The following is a 20,434-nucleotide window of genomic DNA, read 5'->3' as shown; positions in this document are numbered from 1 at the left end:
TGTTCTTAAAATCTTCATGTACTCCCTGCATTCGCTGTATGTCCAATTACAGCTATTTTCATGCTCTTTTAAGCTTGCTAGACTTCTTTCAGTCTGTCTCAAGTGCTTTTGATATTGAAAACTTTTAATGCAGAGGGGAAGGAATCAAAAGGTCCTCAGACTTGGGATTATAACAGTCAAACTCAACAGATGGTCAGCAGGCGGGATTTGAGGATGAGCATTGAGTTTGCTGTAACAAGCCCATTCCCTTTCCTGGCTTTTGGTTAATTTCCACAGGAGCTATGAACGTGTTACCTGGAGCTGCTGGACTTCTGGAATCCTCTTCTGAAAAGGTGGGTGCACATTTGCATGCCTGGAATGGTGTCTCTTTCCCTTCGCTTTGGTAATTCTTTTCATTATTACTAAAATGGTTATTCAGTGAGGATTTTCTATATTCTTAATGGTTAAACATGTTTTTCACGGGTGTATTTGTAATGTGAGTTCTTTTGCTGGCATCCAAGAAGACTCTGTATATGTGGATGCTTCTTTTCTCTTGATTAAACAGTATTATATTAAAAACAAACATTAAACATTCATGAAATAATTCTGGACCCTGAGTGCTGTTTGTTTGAAAACTGTTCTCTAAAGAGGATTAAAAAGTGCAAGCTACTTCAAGATCTAATAGCAAGAGAGGGAGCTAGTTTCTGAAGCTTCTTGATTCATAGGGCCTTCGTGGCCCTACAGTAACAGCTTCTTTATGTCTTGGAAGTGCTGCTCAAAGTACTTTTTAAAACTCCTGCCTCAGGATTAGCCTGGATTCTTGCTGTTATTTTGCAACTCGGCCACCACGTTAAACTATTATTGCAAACTTTCTTCTCATGTGATTGCAAGAAGTCTCTTCTTAACTCTGCACAATTACTTCACCTAAGGGAAAATACTGCCCTGTTTCACCACCAAAAATGCCCTGACAGCAGCTATGAAGCTGAAAAGAATAAAGAAAACGGACAGTCTGCCTTTTTGCATAGGTTTATCATAGCACTTGATTATTCTAGAAAATAATGTGTGATAAAATGTTTTACAGTATGCAGATGGGCTCGTCCTGCTTTATATATGTGATAAGAAAACACGAACTAGTTTGCTGCTGCTGCTCAGGGAAAGAAAGCACTTCAGAAATACTTGTATTCCCCACAGGAGCTCCATGCAATGTTCATGTGATTCCTAGCAACAGTGTCCTTCCTTAAATTGCTGCTGCAGAAGCTCTTTAGTAAACTAATTACCATAGCACTGAAATCCTCTGTCTAATAGAGGAGTCATCTGAGGATGGATTCAAACGCCCTGTCTAGAAGAGCCTGACAATACTTTTATCTATTTTTTTTAGTAACCAAAGCTGCAGAGTAGAAGAGATCCAGCTGCTCTAGAAAATAGGCATATATTTTTGCTCATAAGGTAATCAGGATCATACTGAAGTGAAGAAATTAACCTGGTTCTTTAGCAGTAGGGGAGAAGCGTTGGATGGAGTTGCTCAGTCTGGTAGCCTGGCAGAGGTGAAGCTGCCTGCTGCTCCACCTTGCTGGGTCCTGCCAGTAGCAAGGATGAGAAAACAGTGCTTGTGCAAATGGAAACACCACTGTCATCCTCTTCGCCTCTCCAGCTGATGGGGATGAAGGTCACGGTATGGATCCCTCCAGTAACACGCCTTAGGTTAATCAATTTATCCAGGATCTGGCCCCACATCAAGCTGCGCAAGGAGGCTGAGCACAACCATTGCACCAAGGAAATGTTACAAGCCAGCGTTTGGAAGGACAAATAAATCCGCCAAGCCCCCAGCTCAGACTATTCATCTAGCCCAGGCTCCAAGACACCATCTGAGATGCTTTGAGTAAATACAAGATGAATGTATTCATCTTGTAGACTGAAGTAAAAGCAGGACATTCTTACAAGTTTAGCCCAGCGATGATAAAGCAGCTTGCTATGAACCCTAATCTGTGTGAGGGAGGGGATTGTTTAAACTGAAATAGCCCATTGCTCTTCTTTACCAACAACTGTCCAACTAGAAGCAAACAGACGAACAGGGATACCCATATTACTCCATTCACATTATTATTTTTTTTTAGGAGGTATTTTTTCCTTTTTTCCCTTAAATAGTAGATCAACCTGCCTTGAGCTGCAGAAGCAGCAACTGATCTATCTATTAGTGAAAAATTACCTCTTTTCTAGCCCTTTGCGATACCACCTGTCTTCCTACACGATCCTCCCGTGTTCGCAGCTTTCCTTTACGCACAAGAAGGGCAATTTCACCAAGCACAAGCACCCAGGGCTCCTCGGCCGGAGCATCAGCTCCCTGCGGCTGAGGGGCTGGGATTATTTTTGGCAGCAGTTTTTGGCTTGCCCTGCCGCAGCCCGGCCTTTCCACCGCATGCTTCCTTTTTAGTCCCGGTGTGCTTTCTGCGGGGCTGAAACCCTTGCGTGCACCAGCCCTTCCCACTCCCCGACCCCAAAATTAAAACCAGGTGACCTTGGGGCATCGGGCAGACCCCCAGGGCCAGCCCCGCTGCAGCACCCCAAAAATGCCCCTTACCAGCCCCCAGCTGCACCCCCAGTCCCACAGACCTGCCTGGAGAGAAAAGACACCCACAGGAGCAGCAATTTCTATATGTTGTTTTTATTTTCTTTTTTTCATTACTTGATTGTTAACGTTTTATTTTTTAACATTTTATTTTTAAGGTTTTATTTTTCAACGTTTTATTTTTAACGTTTTTAATACTGTATTTTTAAAATATTTTATTTTTAATATTTCATTTTTAATTTTTATATTATTTCATTTTATTTATTTCGTTTTATTTCATTTATTTCTTCACGCCCCAGCCGCGACACCCCCCGACTGCTGTGGGGCCCCCTCAGGGCCCGCTCCTCTCAGCTCCCCCCCCCCGCCTGTCAGGCCGCCTCCCTCAGCCAGCAGCCGGAAGCGGCCTGGCCCAGCCGCGAGGGGGATGCTGGGAGTTGTAGTCCCCGCGGCACGCCCCTGAGGGGTCCTGGCGTGCGCTCGCGGAGGCGTTTTGTCCGCTGTGCGCCGCCGTCCCCCCACCCCGCGCTGCGCGGCTCGCCCCGGCGCATTCCAGCACGGGTTCCGCTGCGGGGAGGGGGCCTTGCATGGGTCTGCCCCGCGCAGCGCCTGAACAGAAACACCCCCTCCTCCCCTCGTTCCGCGCTCCCACCCCACCGAACCGCCAGCCTCTCGCTATCGCCCTTCCTCTCCCTTCACCAGCACGGCGTGTCTCGGCGCTTAGATAAAAAAACCTTCAGCAAACACTGAGGGCCGATCAGGCTCCGCGGCGGGCAGCCGGGAGCCCTGCTCCTTCCCTCTTCCCCCCCCTCCCCCTGCCATGCCAACCCGGCAGTCGGCGGCGCAGCAGCAGCAGCAGCAGCGCGTGAGCGGCGGGCGCGTGCCGAGGGGGGCGGGGGGTGGGCGCGTGCCGGGGGCGCCTCACGCGGCGCGGCCGTTGGGGCCCTGAGGGGACGGGGCGGGAACGGGCGGGTAACGGCCGTAACGGCCGCGGGTGACGGGTAACAACGGGTGAGGGAGGCGCTGAGCGAGTCCCGCCGTGTCCCGCAGGTCCCCGCCTCCGCTCCCCGCCGCAGGATGGAGTTCGAGCTGCTGGAGAGCGACGTGCTGGAGTCGCTGGAGGACCTGGGGTAAGCGCCCGGCCGGGGGGGGGGGGGGGTGGAGGGGGCTGGGGGCGGCCGCGCAGCGCTCCCTGGGGGCGTGCAGAGGGTTTTATCCCCTGGGGGAGCTGCTGGGGGTCGCTCCCAAGCGGGACACGCAGCGCCTGGTTTGTCAGGTGTTGCTGGGGCTCGGAGGGGAAAAGGGCCCTGCTGCGGTGCGCCTACCGCATTCAGCCGCTTTTTCTTTCTGCCACGTGTTTAAAAGGATGTTACTGGCTTGAAGGAGTTGGCGTTTCTGCGCCTCATCGGTGTCACTGCTGATCTCTGGCTCTTGTAAAGCGGGCAGTGAAAACGGGTTAAAGAAAATCGGTGACGTCAGGCAGGATTGGCAACTCGGACTGGAATGGGAGAATTGGAGGGCTGAAGTCGTGGGGCTTCTAGTAACAAATTGAAGTAGCGTCAAACTGAAAAACTGCGTGCAGCGGAATGGCTTCCGTCAGTTCCCTTGGCTCTGTAACAACTGCAGTGTTGAAGGCCTCAGGCTGTGGTAGTAACTTTGTTATCCTTCACGGCTCAACCTATTCACTATAACGAAACTCTGAATACATTTGTAACGTATCACTTTTTTTTTTTTTTTTAATAGCATTACACACGAAAGAGTTCTTTGCTCTTTTTCTGCTCCTGAGGTGCTTAAATGGCAGCCTCTTCTCCTTAAGTCAGTTTGTCGAACTAGTGCAAAAGCAAACAGACTTGGCAATGTAATGCTCCCGACAGAGGAGTATAGCTATAGAGCACAGGCAGCCGGGGGTGGGAGTACAAATGGAAGGAAAAAAAGGCTGCTTGCAGTCATGAGTCTGCAAATTGGATTGCAGGCCAAAAAGCTGTGTGCCCGAAGTCGTAGCTACCAGAGATAATTCAGTTACGATGTCTTACCTATCAAAGAAGAATCCTAGAAATGTGACAAATGACTTAAATGTGGATCCTACCACAGCAAAAGGCCTGTCGCTGCTGCAGTTCTACTTAAATCTATAACTTGATGCTGCTGTTGATTCATATATGTTCCCGTACACATGTGGGGCAGGACTTAAACTCGCTCCAATTAGTACGTTGGAATTGTCTGCCCCACTGTGGTAAGGTGCTAGAGGTGTAATATCGGATCACAACTTCCTCTCAACTGCTAGTAAATGCACTCTGTGTTATTAATCCTGCTGATATGTGGGGTGAAAGTTATTTTTGAGTATGGCTTCTTCATTTTGTTTGGCTGAGGTAACAAGTTGTTACATGGAAGAGAAACCCTTTGTGTGTGATGATAAGCACAAGAACAAAGAGTGGAAATGTACTCTTTAATGTACCCTTTGAGAGATGGTTTACTTCTGAGATTTGCCAAGAGTCAACAGAACTTGCTGGGTTTCTGTGCCTTTACTGGTGACTTTACCCTGGAAGTTCAAGAGTGATTTCTGTTGATTATTCTGACTCTCGGATGTCTTCCTGTTTTGGGTGCAGAACATCAAAAATATTGTGCATTTTCTACGTACACTGTGGTAAGCTCTGGCTTTGTTCTTCTGCCTGGCTACCTTCTCCCTACTTTCCTCTCTCCCACCAGCAGGGTGTCACTCACAGATGTCCTGAAAACTGCATCTTCTGAAACCAGCTCTGCAGAACCACGCTTTCTTACTCTAGGCCTGGTTCTGCTTATTTTCCTTATGCAAAGAACTAGCTGCTACTTATTTTTCTTGTACCCATTTAAGAGAGCAACTTTTCCAAAGAGGATATTGTTTAGCATCACTTTGACAATGTTTGTATTGCTGTTTTGTATGGCAACCCTTTAACATTTGATAGGAAACAACTTAAAAAGATGCACCGTTCTAGCAGTAATTATTCAACGTGCTGTAAAACTGTGTTCAGAAACGATACTTTGGAACTGTAGTTGCCTTGTATAGCAAGGCAATATATCGTATGTTGTAACATCTTTGAGAGCTAATGGCAAAGAAATTGCAGCTGTATGTGGTAACTTTCTCCAGGATGAAACATCTGATGATGATATTTTGTGACACAGTCTCTGTGGCGTTAAGCTAACGTGCATGGATATGCTTGGCTTACTCAGACGTTTACAGTTCAGTACAGGAATTTATCTTATCAGTTTGGATGTTCAGCATCTCGTATGCAGTGAGGGCGTAGCTCTCGATATGCATACAGCATAGAATAAATGTGCAGCAGGACATCAGTCACAGCAACCTTTAATGAACTGTGCTTTTGTTTTACTTGTCAGTTACAAAGGTCCATTGTTAGATGACGGAGCGCTGGCTCAGGCAGTCTCTCGTGGAGCCAGTTCCCCTGAGTTCACCAAACTCTGTGCTTGGTTGGTATCTGAGTTACGGCTGTTCTGTAAACTAGAGGAAAATGTGCAGGCAACTAACAGTAAGTAGCCATAACTCTAGCACAAACGTGCACTTCATGTGTGTTCTTGCATGCCATAAAGATTTGGGCTGATAATTGCTAAATCCATTGTACCAGTGAATACTGTCTGCACACTGTCAGATTGCTGGTTATTTTCCACCTCAGTCTTCAAACTTACCTAATGAACAGCCAGCAGTGGTTGAAATAACAGTGAGCATCAGTCTTCTGATGCTAGTGTTTTGTTAAATTGTTCAACCACGGATGTTTCTTAAAGTTCATGGATGGATTTGAGGAAACGTTAGGTTTTTTAGTAGATCCTGAGAAGACTTCTATTTCAAGCCTTTTGTTTGTAATTTTGATATAAGAAATACTGACTGTTCAAGGAAACATCCTCACAACTACTGTGACCATATTTTCTTTTTTATTGTTGGTTACCATAACTCTGTCCTAACCATGTATTTTTCCCTCTATGAAATACTCTGCAGAAAAGAGCTTGGAGATGTTAGTCTGTATTTTGGTGGAGAAAACAAATGCTAATTTTCCAAATAATTGCGATATTCTTCAGATTAAGTTGTTAAATTAGCGTGATAACCTGTACTTCCAAATATTTAGCATATCAACTCCAAACATGAGTTTAATTTTCAATCTACTCAGTGCCCAAAGATTGCTGCCTTATACCTCAACACACCTTGTTTTCCTTTTTCTTGCCATTTTTGACATGTGCATCCTTTCTTCTGTGAGTGTATTTGGCTCTCTAACAACATAGCTTCTTGCCTCCTGTAGTAGTATGAGTACTACTATACATTTTGTTTCTAAAAAATAATACAATGTGGCAGTATTTAAAATATTTCAAATTCTCTAAACACATGGATAGCGATGTTTTTTATCTGTAGCATCATCAAGTCCTTCCTTTATTTTGTGTGACTTGAGTTTATAAAAGACAGTTTTGGGTTACAGTCCCTTTTCAAAAGAAGGCTGTTACTTTATAGCTATTTTTGCATAACTTGACTTAATGTTAGATTATCTTCAGTAGTAGCACTTAGTTTCTGACACAAATATCAATCTAAGCTCTGGCTTAAATGACTTAATTATTTTTAATGAAATTAAACCAGATCAATTGACAAACAAGAGTCAACGTGGACAGGAAGTAAAAAATATAAGTACTCATAAACTGTGTTGTTCATGATCTTAGCAGGATTATCTAACGTGTTCATGGCAGGAACAGTTACTTAGTACTTAAGATACCCCTGTAAAATTTGTGATGCATTTAATGCCACTCTTCACTATAGAATTTGTCAGTGGCTGTCTGTTGTAGCTGTGAACAACTTTCAGTGAAAAGTAATTTAACAATAATGAGGGACATTGTGCATACAAATAAGATATGCTGTGTCTTTGAGAAACCCAAAGAATGCATTTGGCTTCCATTAAAAGCAGGATTTTCATGTTAAATAGCAACTGGAGGGAAACATTATTCATTTTTTATAAGAGTAAATTTGCTTTAATCATATCATCATAGTGGGAGAGTTACTAGCTGTAAACAAATCATTCTTTTTCTTCTAAGGTCCAAACGAAGCCGAAGAATTTCAACTTGAAGTGAGCGGATTGCTGGCTGAAATGAACTGTCCATATGCATCATTAACATCAGGAGATGTGACAAAGCGCCTTCTTAATCAAAAGAACTGTCTCTTGCTGCTTAGTAAGTAAAAAGGGTGCTGGTAAGCAATTTTGGTTTTGTGTTAAGAATTGTATTCTTATGCTTAGTGAGATACTGTTGGGAGCTATTTCCCCACAGTGTATAAAAACAGCTATCTAAAATCACAAATTGATTTTCCCTGTAATATATGGTGTCAAAAAATTACACTTTTGGGTCTCATAAATTTACCAGTCACTCTACAGCCAGTGCATGATGGAAAATTTTCTGAACATTAACCTTGCTCACATTTAGTAACAAAAAGCCTGTCCTACTAATTCTCAAAACGAAACCTTGAGAGGGAATCATTTGAAGATTTCTACCAGGTTTTAGTCACTGAACTTTATCATGTATAAAAATGACCGCTAACATCAAATGCATCAGCACTTAGGAGCCCCCACCAGGATTACTTGCAAGGCACAGTAAGACTAGCATTTTCCTACGCTCCAAAAATAATTGAAACTTCTGTGAAAAAGAGCGTTTTATTCCAGCTCCGGTGCTTTTGATCGTCTCCCTTAGTAAATAGCTTCAATGTTGCTTTCTGCTGCTTCAGAAGTAATAGACAGTAGCAAGGGTGATGTCTTCCATTTACTTTTCTGTCCAGCAGGTTTATTCCTGCTTGGGAAGTGTAGGTGCAAAGGAAGTAGTACTTAAATTTGGAAAAAGTGTGTGGTGTTGATTCACATTTAAAATAATTCTGACTTGCAATTTTTATTATTATTAAGAATTTTAGTGCTAATTTTAATCTGATCTTAAATTCAACATATTTTTTGTTGCTTCCTCAGTTGCTGACGATTCTTTAACTTTTCAAAACAGAAATATTCTGCCTTCAGTTGAGATGTAAGAAATGAATTACAGAGTAGGTTCCAATACTGGACAAAAATTAGTAGTAAGGCTTGATCTGAACTTGATTTGAAAGTATGTTCAAAAATATCAGATGAAGTGAGGTAATTAAACTATAAATATAGTTCAAGCACATCTGCCATTCAGCCTATTCCCTGTGGGCAAAGCCCACAATAATTATGTCTGTGACATGGCTTATCCCAGAGGTCTGTGGTGATGCACGTTTTGGTAATATAAGGCTGTGTTCAGGAGCTGGACTCTGGTGTTCCATCTGGCAGCAGTATTTTGTTTATTGTCAAATATGGACTTAAAATTCTGTGTGTAACGTGGTAGTAATACCTAAAAATTCTGCATAGCTTCTATTACCTATATCAAGCTACCTTATTAGGTATCTCTTTGTATGTGAGCCATAACCTTTTTTTTTTAAAGAAAAAAGTTACCCTCTTTAAGCAAATATCAAATGGAAGATTTAGCAATATTCTTTCCAAAAGCAACAAATAAACATAAGTAGGTAGGGTTGTATTGGTGAGCAACATTGCTAGAATATGATACGAACTGCTGGCATCTGCAAAGAGAAATTCCAATTTTATAGGTAATAAGTTGGTATTGTATAATTATAGGTTTACATGCTCATGAGTCTTTTTTATCGCTATAGTTTCTTATTTTTCAATTTTTAGTCTAAGAACTAATTATGTAAATTGCTGTTAAGGTCACCTGGTATGATTCAAGATAAAAATAAACACATTTAACAATACTTCTTAATTCAAACCTTCAAGTCGTGCAAACTGCAACTAAAGGCTGTGGGCTAAATTTGTATCATCATAACCTACATCATAATGCTGTAATTGTAGATGCAGATCATGTTCAGAAATTCTGTGACTTTCATTTTTTTTATTTGTCGGATAAAGGAGGAGTCTTGCAGGTGTTTTAGCTTCAGTTTCATCAATTACTACCTATCAATTACAGTTACTGCCTTCCTGTAAACCTGAATACTCAATAGTACTTTAAAAAGTGAAGTTTTTTTTTTCCCTTCTGCATCTTGACTGCAGAAGTAAAGGAGATTCATCTAAAATTTCATTTGTATTTAGTCATGTCCTTGCTTCATTTCCCAGAACCTCAAGGCGTACTTGCTTGTCTAGCTTAAAGTGCATGTCCCAGTCCCTCATCCTGCTTATTTTCATGTTCCTAGTCTCCTGTCTTTGCTGGGCAAAGCCTGAAGGAAAAGAGCTGTGCTCTGCTGAACTCTGTGATAATACCTGTCAGAATTGCAAGGGTTTTTTTTTTCCAGGCTTTAGTTAGTTGCACTAAACCTTTTCCCTGTTTGCTGTGTTTCTAGCATTGGGCTCATCGATTGCTCAAAATATGAGTGTTCTGCAGATACCAAAATTATAGCCCTAACTCTTTCTAAACCACTTTATTTGCACATTTGTTGTTCGTAAGCGCTTGAATTCTCGTTGGTTCTAAAATATTGAACTCAACTATATTTGATGCTGAAATCTAATTTTTCTCACCCCAGCATACCTCATCTCAGAACTGGAAGCTGCCCGAATGCTGTGTGTGAATGCCCCTCCTAAAAAAGCACAGGAAGGAGGTGGCAGTGAAGTCTTTCAGGAGCTAAAAGGCATATGTATTGCTTTAGGCATGTCCAAGCCTCCAGCCAACATAACGATGTTCCAGTTCTTCAGTGGAATTGAAAAAAAAGTAAGATCCAAAGGAACAAAACTAGAATGCTTAAGATGTTACTATTTTAATAGAATGTACTTCTGCTACCAGGAAGAGATTCGCCTCTTGTGAAAATTCCAGTGTTTGAATTGTGATGGTTTACTGGGTATGCCCAAAGTCAGAATTTTGAAAATGAATTTAAAGGCTTTTTCCATGCCAAGGCATGAGGTCAGGACTGCTGCTATCATTTCCTTAAAGAGTGAGGTATTCCTTACTCTGCTGCAGGTGTCAATGTCATCACTTGTTGCAGACATGGAAAATGCTGAGCATAGGCCTCAGAAAGAACACTGGGAAGGAAAGTATTTCAAGATATGAAACTAAGAACAAACTTCTACAGGAACCCGTTGTTTTAAAAATGTTTAGATGAGAAGGTATTATAACTAAAGTCAAGTTTACACCTTTTCCCTAAGGCTTTATCAGTTTTCGTGGTTCCATTTATTTTTGTTTCTTTACATGTATGTGTTCTCCAGGTTGCCATTTTTAAAAAAAAAAAAAAAGTTTTCCTTTCACTTGAGTGACTTTAATAAAGCAAACACCAAAGTGGAATAGGCTATCCAGTACACAAAGCAAAGGTGGGAAGCAGAGGTTTCTAAGCTACATTATGTATAGGTTTTCTTTGCAGGGGAGAGCAGAACAGCACCAAAGAACCTTTGTGAATTTTACAGAACAGATGTGTTTATGTAGCTCCTGAAAATAATCTTAGACAAGTTTTTTTGATTAACCTTTTAGTTGTTATATTTAACCAAATCTAAGCAACTAAAACCAGTGCATCATTTCTTTGCAAAAAAAAATAAATCAGTTTGGTTTGACCTGTTAAAAAAGGGGATGATGGTTTTCCAGCAGAAGTCCAAGGTGTGGAGTGGAAGCAGTTTGTTTTAACTTATAAAATCCAAATTTAAATTTCTGATGTGGAAGGCTTTCTCCTTTTGATTGTAAAGAGGGATCCTTCTTTAGGTCTTGTTGTTTCACATAGTGTTAACGCAACCTTTTTGACAAAAGTTTTTTTTTTTTCTCTGAATTAAAAAGGTGACGTATGGAATACTCCGTATTCAAGGGGAGCTTTAGCTCATGGAAACTTCCTGTTCTAGTTGTAGATCTCTCCATAGACACTTCTCTTAATTTTTAGATAATTATAGCCATACCTACCAGAAGTACTAAAGTATAGTTGCTTTCCAAAAGAAGTGTGGTCGATTCTCTATCCCAAACAAAACAACTTGATGTTGGAAGCTGCTGTGTCATGCCTGTGACCATTCAAGAGTCCTCTGCTGCAAGTTGAGTCTTGAAAAGCTAATCGCTTAGGGAATACTTACATTTTTGTGTGTCTCCTAACAGCTGAAAGAAACCCTAGCAAAGGTTCCACCTAATCATGTTGGAAAACCTCTGTTGAAGAAACAGCTGGGACCAGCTCACTGGGTAAGTAGTTGCAGGTGTTAGTGCCTGTTTCCCTTGTCCAGGTGCATAAAGTGTGAATCTTGATTCTGTGTGATGTTGCAAAATGTTTTTCTCATTCCTTTCCAAAGATGAGATAACAACTTCTTGCAGTGTTTTAAAACTTATGTTAATACAGGAAATATTCAGCAATTGCTGAAGGTCTTTCTTGGGTTCATGAATCTGTATGACTAGATGCACACGAAAGTTTCTCAACATAAAGGAGAAAACTATTATTTACAGTGGTGGGGCTCTGCTGACCTGTGTGCTTAAGCCTTCTTCTCCTGCCCCTTTCTAGTGCTGAGTGATGCAGCTTTGTTGAGATGTCTAACGTCCTTTCCCATAGCTTTTTTCCAGTAAACTTGTGGGTCTTCCCATCATTTTTTTCCTCTCTCTGTGCTGCTAGAGTAGTCATCTTCCTTCATAGCCTCTTCTTCAAGAAGCAGGGTGTGCAGATAGAAGCTGAGAGGGGCTGTACACCCAGGTGGCAGAACCATGATCATCTCCAGCTGGGACTTGGCTTTGTCACCTGCTGTTACAGAAGGGTGTTGCCTTGGTTAGATACTGCTGCTGAACCAGCACAAAGCTGTTTGCTGCTGCAAAACTCTGTGAGTCTCTTGAGCCTCTTGCTTAAGGTTGAAGATTTTCTATTCCCAACAGTCTGTTTCCTTGAGTACTTGTGCTGTCTGGGCTGAAATTTGGTCCCCACCACCCCCCTCCAGCCAGGCTTCAGTCAGTACATAAATATTTTCCTTAATGGTGCATATTTTATCTGTTGCCCTGACTAGTCCACTGAGTGCTTCTAGTGATGGCTTTTACCCGTAGGGCACTCTGTTGTCTTGTCTGCGTGCAGGCTGTGCTTTAATCAAGATCCTCTTATAGTTCTTTTAGTGCTCTATCTTTGTACTTAAGCTTGCTTCTTTTTAAGAAGGCAAGGACACCCTGGTCCCTAGGATTTAAGTTATATGCTGGTATCTCTTTCAACCTGTTGTAGTGTTTTCTCGCTTTTTGCTTCTGTGTCCTGGTGGGTGTGAAGAAATGTCTTAACAGTGCGTGCAGCTTCTAAATCCCTTCTAACAGACAGCTGTGTCTGTTAGAAAAGGGATAAGGCTGAAAGTGGAGATAACAGAGCCTTTGGGGCAAATAGTGTCAGCAGACATAGCTTGCTGTAGGCTCATTTGTCAAAGTAGGTGACTGCAGGCTCAAGCCCTGGTTAGTGTCCACACATCTGATTCTCTTCCATACACATAGTTAATTGTCTTAAATGGAAATATTCTATCTATAAGGCATAAGCTATATTTGCAATTTTTCATTTCAGGAAAAAATTGAAGCAATTAATCAAGCCATAGTCAACGAATATGAAGTCCGAAGAAAACTGTTAGTCAAACGTTTGGATGTCACTGTGCAGTCCTTTGGCTGGTCAGATAGAGCTAAGGTACAAATAACTTGCTGTGAAGTCCTGGTTTATGGTAATCCTTTATAATAACTATTCCTGGAAAACTGCTTCATTGTTTTGCCCTTTTTGAGTAAGAAATAACCAAAGATATTGTCTGCTTTTGTTTTGAGTTTCTGAAGAAGTTTATCACAACAGAAGATAACTACAACATTTTCTTTAAAGCTGATTTGTTGTTAAAAGCACCATGTGAAACGAGAAGATATACAATGTATAATATACACCAAAGCCAGAACAGATAATTAATAGGCTACTAGAAAAAAAAGAGTAGGAGATTACTGGTCCAACCATTTGCATTGAGAGTACCTCAATGTGAATCTCTAAGTGCTGCATCTGTGTGGTAGAAAAGCAGCTTCCTGTTGACCACTCCTTAATTTTGTGCTGTCCATAGTGATCAGATTTCCTCAGCTCAAAGTGTGTCTGCAAGCACAACTTGACAGATGCACGTCAAGAAATTCTGCTTTTAGAAATATTTTAAAAAATTTAAAAAATGTTTTCCTCATTTCCTATGTTTTATAGTGAAAAAGGAATGAGCGTTTATGACAACAAATCTGAATTACTGCATACAGCAAGTATGACAGTATTTAAAAAATTGTATGCAAAGTTTTTCTAGGGCTTAAACCAAATCGGCAAGCATGAAGTTAATTATGATGCTGCTAACAGTGTTTGAGACTGAGGAGTAGTTAGTCATAAATTGTGGCTCATGAAGTGCCACGTGCTTTTCATTCAAAAAGCAACTGTGTTTTAATCATATGTGGCCTCTCCCCTTTTATTCACCACCTAACAGGACTTCTGCTGATGTCTTTCTCTTAAACTTAGCATTCTTTAGTGGTGTTTTTATTTTTTATTTTTTTCTTAGTAGATCAGGGAGTTACCCAGTTCGAATATTTTAATAGTGACTGAGGCAAAAATATGGACCAGGTTAAAAAACAGGTTCCTTTTGGTTGTTACAGCTTTAGTATCCAAATCCATGATTTTGTTTTTTCTTCCCCTAGGAGAATTCTAAGATGTCTTTGAACTTGACTAGCTATATGAAAGCCTTTCAGAGAAACCACAAAGTGCATATGTGTTTATATTCATTGAAATTCAAATCTAAATTTGTTACAGCCGCCAACACTATGAAACTGGGCAATGTGGCTATAGTGTTCCAGACATGCAGTACAGTTTGTTTTAATAGTAATTTCTAGCAATGCTTTAATATGTGGTGGTCATTTTAAATATTTTAAAATTAATAAAAAATCAGAATATGACATTATTAACTAAACAGTTATTTTTCCAGATGGTGGAAAACATCAGTAAAATTTTTATAGTCTGTTATTAGGGTTTTTTATTTAGGCAAAATTTGAAATCTTGAATTATTAATATCACAAGAGCTCCATTAAACTTGCTACACATAAACATACACAAAAACATACTACTGGTGGATACTGTTTCTTCTGACTTTAGCCAATGCCAGGTAATGAAGTGCATGTTTTCCTTCATTTTAATAAACCTTTTTCAGTTTGGAATGTAGAAGTACAAGCTCTTGGTTCTGAAAACTTAATCCTGGAGTCACTTAGAAATACGCACTCTAACCTCTTCTCAGTTCTAGTTTTCTGTATTTAGATGGAAAAAAAGATTTTAGGATTTTAAAACTTGCTTTTAAATTTTTGCCCTACCAAGAGATGTGTTGGAAAACCAATCTTGCCCATTCTCACTGCTGTCATCTGAGGTCCAGCTGTCCCTGCAGCCATTTTGTCTGTGTGCAGATTGCAATCTGTTTTATCTTAACTGCATCCTGCATTGTATTCTAAATGAAGGCAGATGTAGCTCGTGTATTAACTCATGCACTATTTTGTTACATCTGTCAATTATCCAATTGCTATCATGGTTTTAAGGTGTTCGAAACAGCAAGTACAGTACAGAAACAGCAAGTACATGCCAAAAAGTATTAGAGGAAATAAAATTGCTTACAAGGCAAAATTGAACCCTAAGACGTGATTTCTAGCTTGGGGTCCACAGTACACAAGACAAAGGGCTGGTTTGAAACAAGTTCCTGAGAGCTTTAGTTCTTCCAGTACTTCTTGATGGAACCTGACTGGACTGAAGACTGAAAGAGTTAATGTAGCCTTCTGCTGGTGCAGGGTTGGTGAATTGGTGATGCAATTGTAACTGGAATGGATGCGGGGCAGGGATTAGTTCAGGCACATGAGGAGGGCTTGAGACTGGTTCCGAATATGTTTCACTTTTGGTACCACATTAGCAGTAGTTGATATAACTATATGGCACACTCTTGTTCTGCGTTTGCCTGAAAAATAAGTCTGCACATATTTTCTTAATGTTAAAATAGTCAGAAAATCGATGTCTTGTCAATTCAGTCAGAATATTGTTTCATGCATTACTTCAGAAATTAACTTGACAAATGTGGGATTTGTTGCGGTGATTTTTAGTTAAGTGATTCTTCCTGTTTTCATTTTTTTTTCCTATTTGCAGTGGCATCTCATTCTTCAGTGTTGATTCTTTTGGTGAAGTGTCCCGTTCCTTTCCTATTTTCCTATTACTTTAGCTGACTGCGTTTTGTTTTTCTTTTCATCAACAGAGTCAGACAGAAAAACTGGCTAAAGTCTATCAGCCAAAACGTGCCCTCTTATCTACTAAGTGCACTATTTCCGTTGCAAATCTCTTGGCAGCTCGACAGGACCTGTCAAAGATTATGAGAACAAGCAGTGGGTCCATCCGAGAGAAGACTGCATGTGCCATTAATAAGGTACTGTTGGTGATGAGTGGCTAACATCACTTCTATTAATGAATATTCAAGTCATTTGAATGTAGTAATAAATCTTTCTTATTTTAGGATTCTAAGTGGAAGTTGGATATAAGGGATAAGAAACATGGTGTTTACGTACTCCATAATGTACTGATATACAGTCTAGAGAACTTCAGTTTTATCTGTTCAGGTTCAGAGTGCTCCTTTCTTAGGGGTAGTAAAAATAAATAAATAAAAAATCTTGAACAGTGGAAGTTGGCCTGTTGTATCTTATTAGAATTACTGATGATATTGCACTGCTGCTACTTAATTCTGTCATGATATTTAAAATTCATGATATTTAAACTAACATGTCTGTAGTAACTTTGTCCTATGTAAATAGAATCTGTTAAGATCTTAGATTTCTCTGTATGCAAATAAGAGATTCTAGTCAAGTGTGTAGTTCTAGTAATGACACAAGGAATGGTAATTTAGACTAAACAATTTCCCTTGTTTCAAGAATTAAGTTTTCACAGGAGTAAGGGGCTCACAAGAGCACATGCACTGAACTTGCAGCTCTGTAACTGTACAGAAGTATACCTGGTACTTCAAAATTTGTAGTTGTACATACACACTTTTCTCCATTTTAGGGTACAATTGTAGTTCAGATAATGTTCAAATTCCACTAGGATGGAATAGTGCTGTGCTGATTTGACCTCCCAAATACTTTTTGCACCTTTTTAGCGTACTTTGAGTGAAGAATGTAAAAGAAAGTGAGTGGGCATGAAGACACGTGACATACAGTATCATGAGACTGTATATACATTTTATTAGGAATGCAGTACTGCCCAGCTGCTGATCCATACTCTGTTAACTGCTAGTCATTATCAGGGTTTAATGTCTTCCAAGACAGTAACAGAAATTAACAAAATAACCTGCTTCCATTGAAGCTTTTTTCTGTTGCATTGTTTCACACTTTAAAATGATACAAATGCCCTGTCCCATTTGTAGTCTTGCTGTATTCTTAATGTCACAGCATCATTGGACAGCTGAAGCCTTATAGTCTTGCTTACCTCTGGTGCTGTCTGAAACTTGTTGGTTGGTGTGTGAAGTTCAGAAAGTTTTTCTGTGTCCTTACTGAGAAATAAAAATCTTTGCATGTGGTTTACCAAAGATATTATCATAGCTGATGGCTTCTACAGCAAATCAGTGCCACTGAAGAGAAAGCTGTGAGTATGGTGCCACTCAGTCTGAGATGAACAGTCTGCAGTAGTAAGTGGTTGAGTGAAAGACTGTATGGATGCTGCCTTTATTTGTGAGCCTGCTGTTTGAACAAGGGACCCAGGTCTCCAAGCTTGTCTTGTTAGCAGTGCTTGGAGTGCTAGATAATTCCTGTGACTCTTCTATGAGGTGTAACAACTCCTACTAAAGTTCTCTCTTACCCTTTGCAGGTGTTAATGGGCAGAGTACCTGACAGAGGAGGAAGGCCCAATGAAATTGAACCGCCACCTCCTGAGATGCCACCCTGGCAGAAAAGACCAGAGGCTGGTCCACAGCAAAGTGGAGGCAGAGGAGGAAGAGGTGGCTACGAATCCTCATATGGAGGGCGAGGAGGCTATGACCATGGGGGTCACGACCGAGGAGGAAGAGGAGGCTATGACTCATCGTATGGAGGACGAGGAGGTCACGAACAAGGAAGTCATGATCGAGGTGGGCGAGGAGGACGTGGTGGTTACGATCATGGCGGCAGAGGAGGTGGAAGAGGAAACAAGCTCCAAGGAGGCTGGACAGATGGTGGAAGTGGTGGCTACCAGGATGGCGGCTACAGGGAGAACAACTACAGAGATGCAGGTTTTCAAACAGGTGGCTACCACGGTGGTGGTGGCGGCTACCAAGGAGGAGGCTATGGTGGCTACCAGTCATCTTCATACACGGGAAGTGGCTACCAAGGGGGTGGTGGTTACCAGCAAGACAACAGATACCAGGATGGTGGGTCCCACAGTGACCGAGGGGGTGGGCGTGGAGGAGGGAGGGGTGGCCGCGGAGGGCGTGGTGGTCGTGGAGGTCAAGGAGGAGGCTGGGGAGGCAGAGGAGGACAGAATTTTAATCAAGGCGGGCAATTTGAGCAGCACTTCCAGCACGGAGGCTATCAGTATAACCAATCTGGTTTTGGACAAGGAAGACACTTTACGAGTTGAGGCTGCTAAAAACTTTTGCTTCAGCAGAGCTCAAATAATAGAAACCTGGTTTTGTGGCCTGGCTTAATCTCTTCTAGAATTAGTACAGGTTTGTACACGTCAGGCAGAATCTCCTTGGGTGGGATGTTTTGTACCAAGCAAAGTACAGTTTTCTGTAGACTTCCCACCCCACCCCAACCTGTCTGAATTAAATGCACCATAACTACTCACTGCACTTCACCTAAATATGAATTAATAGCTGTGCTTTTTAGATGTTGGACTGATGTCTTCTGCTCAAAACACATCTGTCTTGAGCAGCTGCCTGCTGTGTTTGCCTTCCACTTTGGCTAGAGAAATATCAAGACTTGTCTGGTCAAAATTGTCTATTGCAATACTCAATAGGTCTGCATCTCCCCACCCCATAATCATTGTTCAGTTATATGATCTAAAACCAGACTATTGCTTTTGGCTTGCTGGCCTGTTGTGCGTGTAACTTTGACTAAAATATGAGAGCCCACACAGCAGATTCTATCTAACAACCAGGTTTGTTGTCTGTTATATGAGCTCTGCTGTAGATGCCATGTTTAGTAGCCTTATCTCTTCCACTAAGCAAAGTTTTTTCCCACCTGCTCAACTCTGAAGACTGACCGCCGCCAAAATCTGCAAAGATCATTTAAAACTAAGCTAAATTGTGAACTGATAGTGTGTGTAGGCCTGTAGTTAGGTGTAGCAATTCAAACTGACCTGCATCCATCCAAAACAAGTTGCTCCTCCTCCAAACCTAATTTTTACTTGAAATCAGCTAGAAAAAATGACAAACTGATTTTTTTTTTTTTTTTTGCAAGTTATTACCACTGGCTCAGCAAATCTAGGGCAATTTGTTTTGGGGGTTGTCTTTTTAAAGAAATGCACTACGGCCTGGGAAGATTAGTTCCTGCCTGGAGGAAGCCCTTTTATTATTGCTGCAGAAAACAAAGCCTGGCTGAGTTTGATGTTCTAACATTTTTTTTTCTTTACTGAAAGCCACATAATGCTTCTTGCTGGGTTTTTTTGTGTACATAAACGTTGTCAAGCTGTGAAAGAAAATGGCTGAAGGTGTGCTGTTGTATAAAAGGTGAGCAATAAAAGTATCTGTATGTTCCCTTTTGCTTTAGTTTCTTTTCCTTCTTGGTGATGAATAAAGCAGTTGCAGTAGCTGGGAACTCTAGGGTTTTCTGGCTGCTTCATCTATTTTGTTTTAATCTCTTTTATGTGTTCTAAGTGCCCCAGAAGTACTGTGCATTCTGCCTCCTTAAAAGCTGTCAGAACTGGAGCAGATGGGAGGAATGGGTTTTGTTGCTTTTGGTGTGTTCTGTTCCTCCCCTCTGATTTGGTGTAGCAGCATAGTCCCTTTCTGGGGTCTTTGTATGAAGTTACTCTTAAGCTGCCTCAGCATCAGTCTCCTGGTTATGCTCCTTCATGTCCTGTGAATATGATATATTTTGGGGACTCTCCTGATGCTGTCCCAGCCTGTGGGACTGTGCTGATAGCGGAGTGGCTGGGCTGTGTAAAGTACCCCAGGGGCTGAATTCAGATTGACGCAGGTAAAAGTAATCCAAGGATTACAGAAATAACATTACATTTGAGAGAATCTATGTAACGCTGGTTTTGTCGTAATTCAAACTTATCATGTAAATAAGCTGATAAAACATTGTTTAGGCTCTATCTCCCTGTATTTCATTATGTGATCCATCTGAAAATCTCCTGCTTAATTTGGTCGGGCCACTAGGTGCTGCTAGCGATTCACAAGCTAGAACTGAAGTGCCTTTCCATGAAAGGCACTTGAGAATCTCAGATAATGTCTGTTATAGTGTTTTGTTTTTGTTTGCTTGTTTGTTTGTTTTAGTGCTTCAAACAGATTTTGACAAGCCTGATAAGGAAAAAGTTTTCCATGTTGAATCCAGGTCTTTGGGGGTCACCCAGATAGAGCTGTCTCAGCATAATACGGTTCAAATCACAAAGCATTCATCTAAAGATGGATGTTACTGCATCGCAAGGGTATTGATGGGTTCTTGTATCAGGGTGCTCCAGGAAAGGATCTACCTTGTGAGAGGGCAATACCTTGCCTGCTTGGCTCAGTGGGTTTTACAGGCTTTTTATTTTATTTTTTTTTTAATTTAAATTAAGATTCTTTCAACTGGGATGGTCCTGGACTGATAAAGGTGGATTGGCAGAGGTAGAGAGCCTCTGTCTGGGAATGTAATAGTGTCAAGCTGACAGCTTCTGCTTTTCCTCACGCTGCTCCTCATGGTAAAGAGGCTGGTGGTGTCTGTCAGTGCATTTTGAGTGCTGCAAACCCATCCCTAATGAGAGAGCTT

The 20,434-nt window shown here is 41.2% G+C and overlaps 1 protein-coding gene across 1 annotated transcript; it reads left to right on the top strand.

Annotated features, from left to right (window-relative positions):
* The first annotated feature begins 3,384 nt into the window (after positions 1 to 3,384).
* Positions 3,385 to 19,279, top strand: FAM98A (family with sequence similarity 98 member A). Its single transcript, XM_032184889.1, has 9 exons — positions 3,385 to 3,407; positions 3,593 to 3,672; positions 5,912 to 6,060; positions 7,601 to 7,735; positions 10,089 to 10,273; positions 11,627 to 11,707; positions 13,041 to 13,157; positions 15,754 to 15,921; positions 17,352 to 19,279. Exons 2-9 carry the CDS (start codon positions 3,620 to 3,622, stop codon positions 18,096 to 18,098), a joined length of 1,635 nt encoding a protein of 544 aa, XP_032040780.1. The 5' UTR covers positions 3,385 to 3,407; positions 3,593 to 3,619; the 3' UTR covers positions 18,099 to 19,279.
* Positions 19,280 to 20,434: the final 1,155 nt, after the last annotated feature.

This window comes from Aythya fuligula, chromosome 3, assembly GCF_009819795.1.
Source record: "Aythya fuligula isolate bAytFul2 chromosome 3, bAytFul2.pri, whole genome shotgun sequence".
Taxonomy (NCBI): Eukaryota; Metazoa; Chordata; class Aves; order Anseriformes; family Anatidae; genus Aythya; species Aythya fuligula.
The sequence above is the reverse complement of the archived record's forward strand: the minus strand, read 5'-3'. Positions and strand labels throughout refer to the sequence as shown.

Bases quoted from the DNA above. Each gene is read 5' to 3' on its own strand.
- FAM98A (XM_032184889.1), top strand. From the start codon at position 3,620: ATGGAGTTCGAGCTGCTGGAGAGCGACGTGCTGGAGTCGCTGGAGGAC. The intron at 6,061-7,600 runs GTAAGTAGCCAT...TTTTCTTCTAAG, and splicing joins AAATGTGCAGGCAACTAACA to GTCCAAACGAAGCCGAAGAA. The intron at 7,736-10,088 runs GTAAGTAAAAAG...TTCTCACCCCAG, and splicing joins GAACTGTCTCTTGCTGCTTA to CATACCTCATCTCAGAACTG.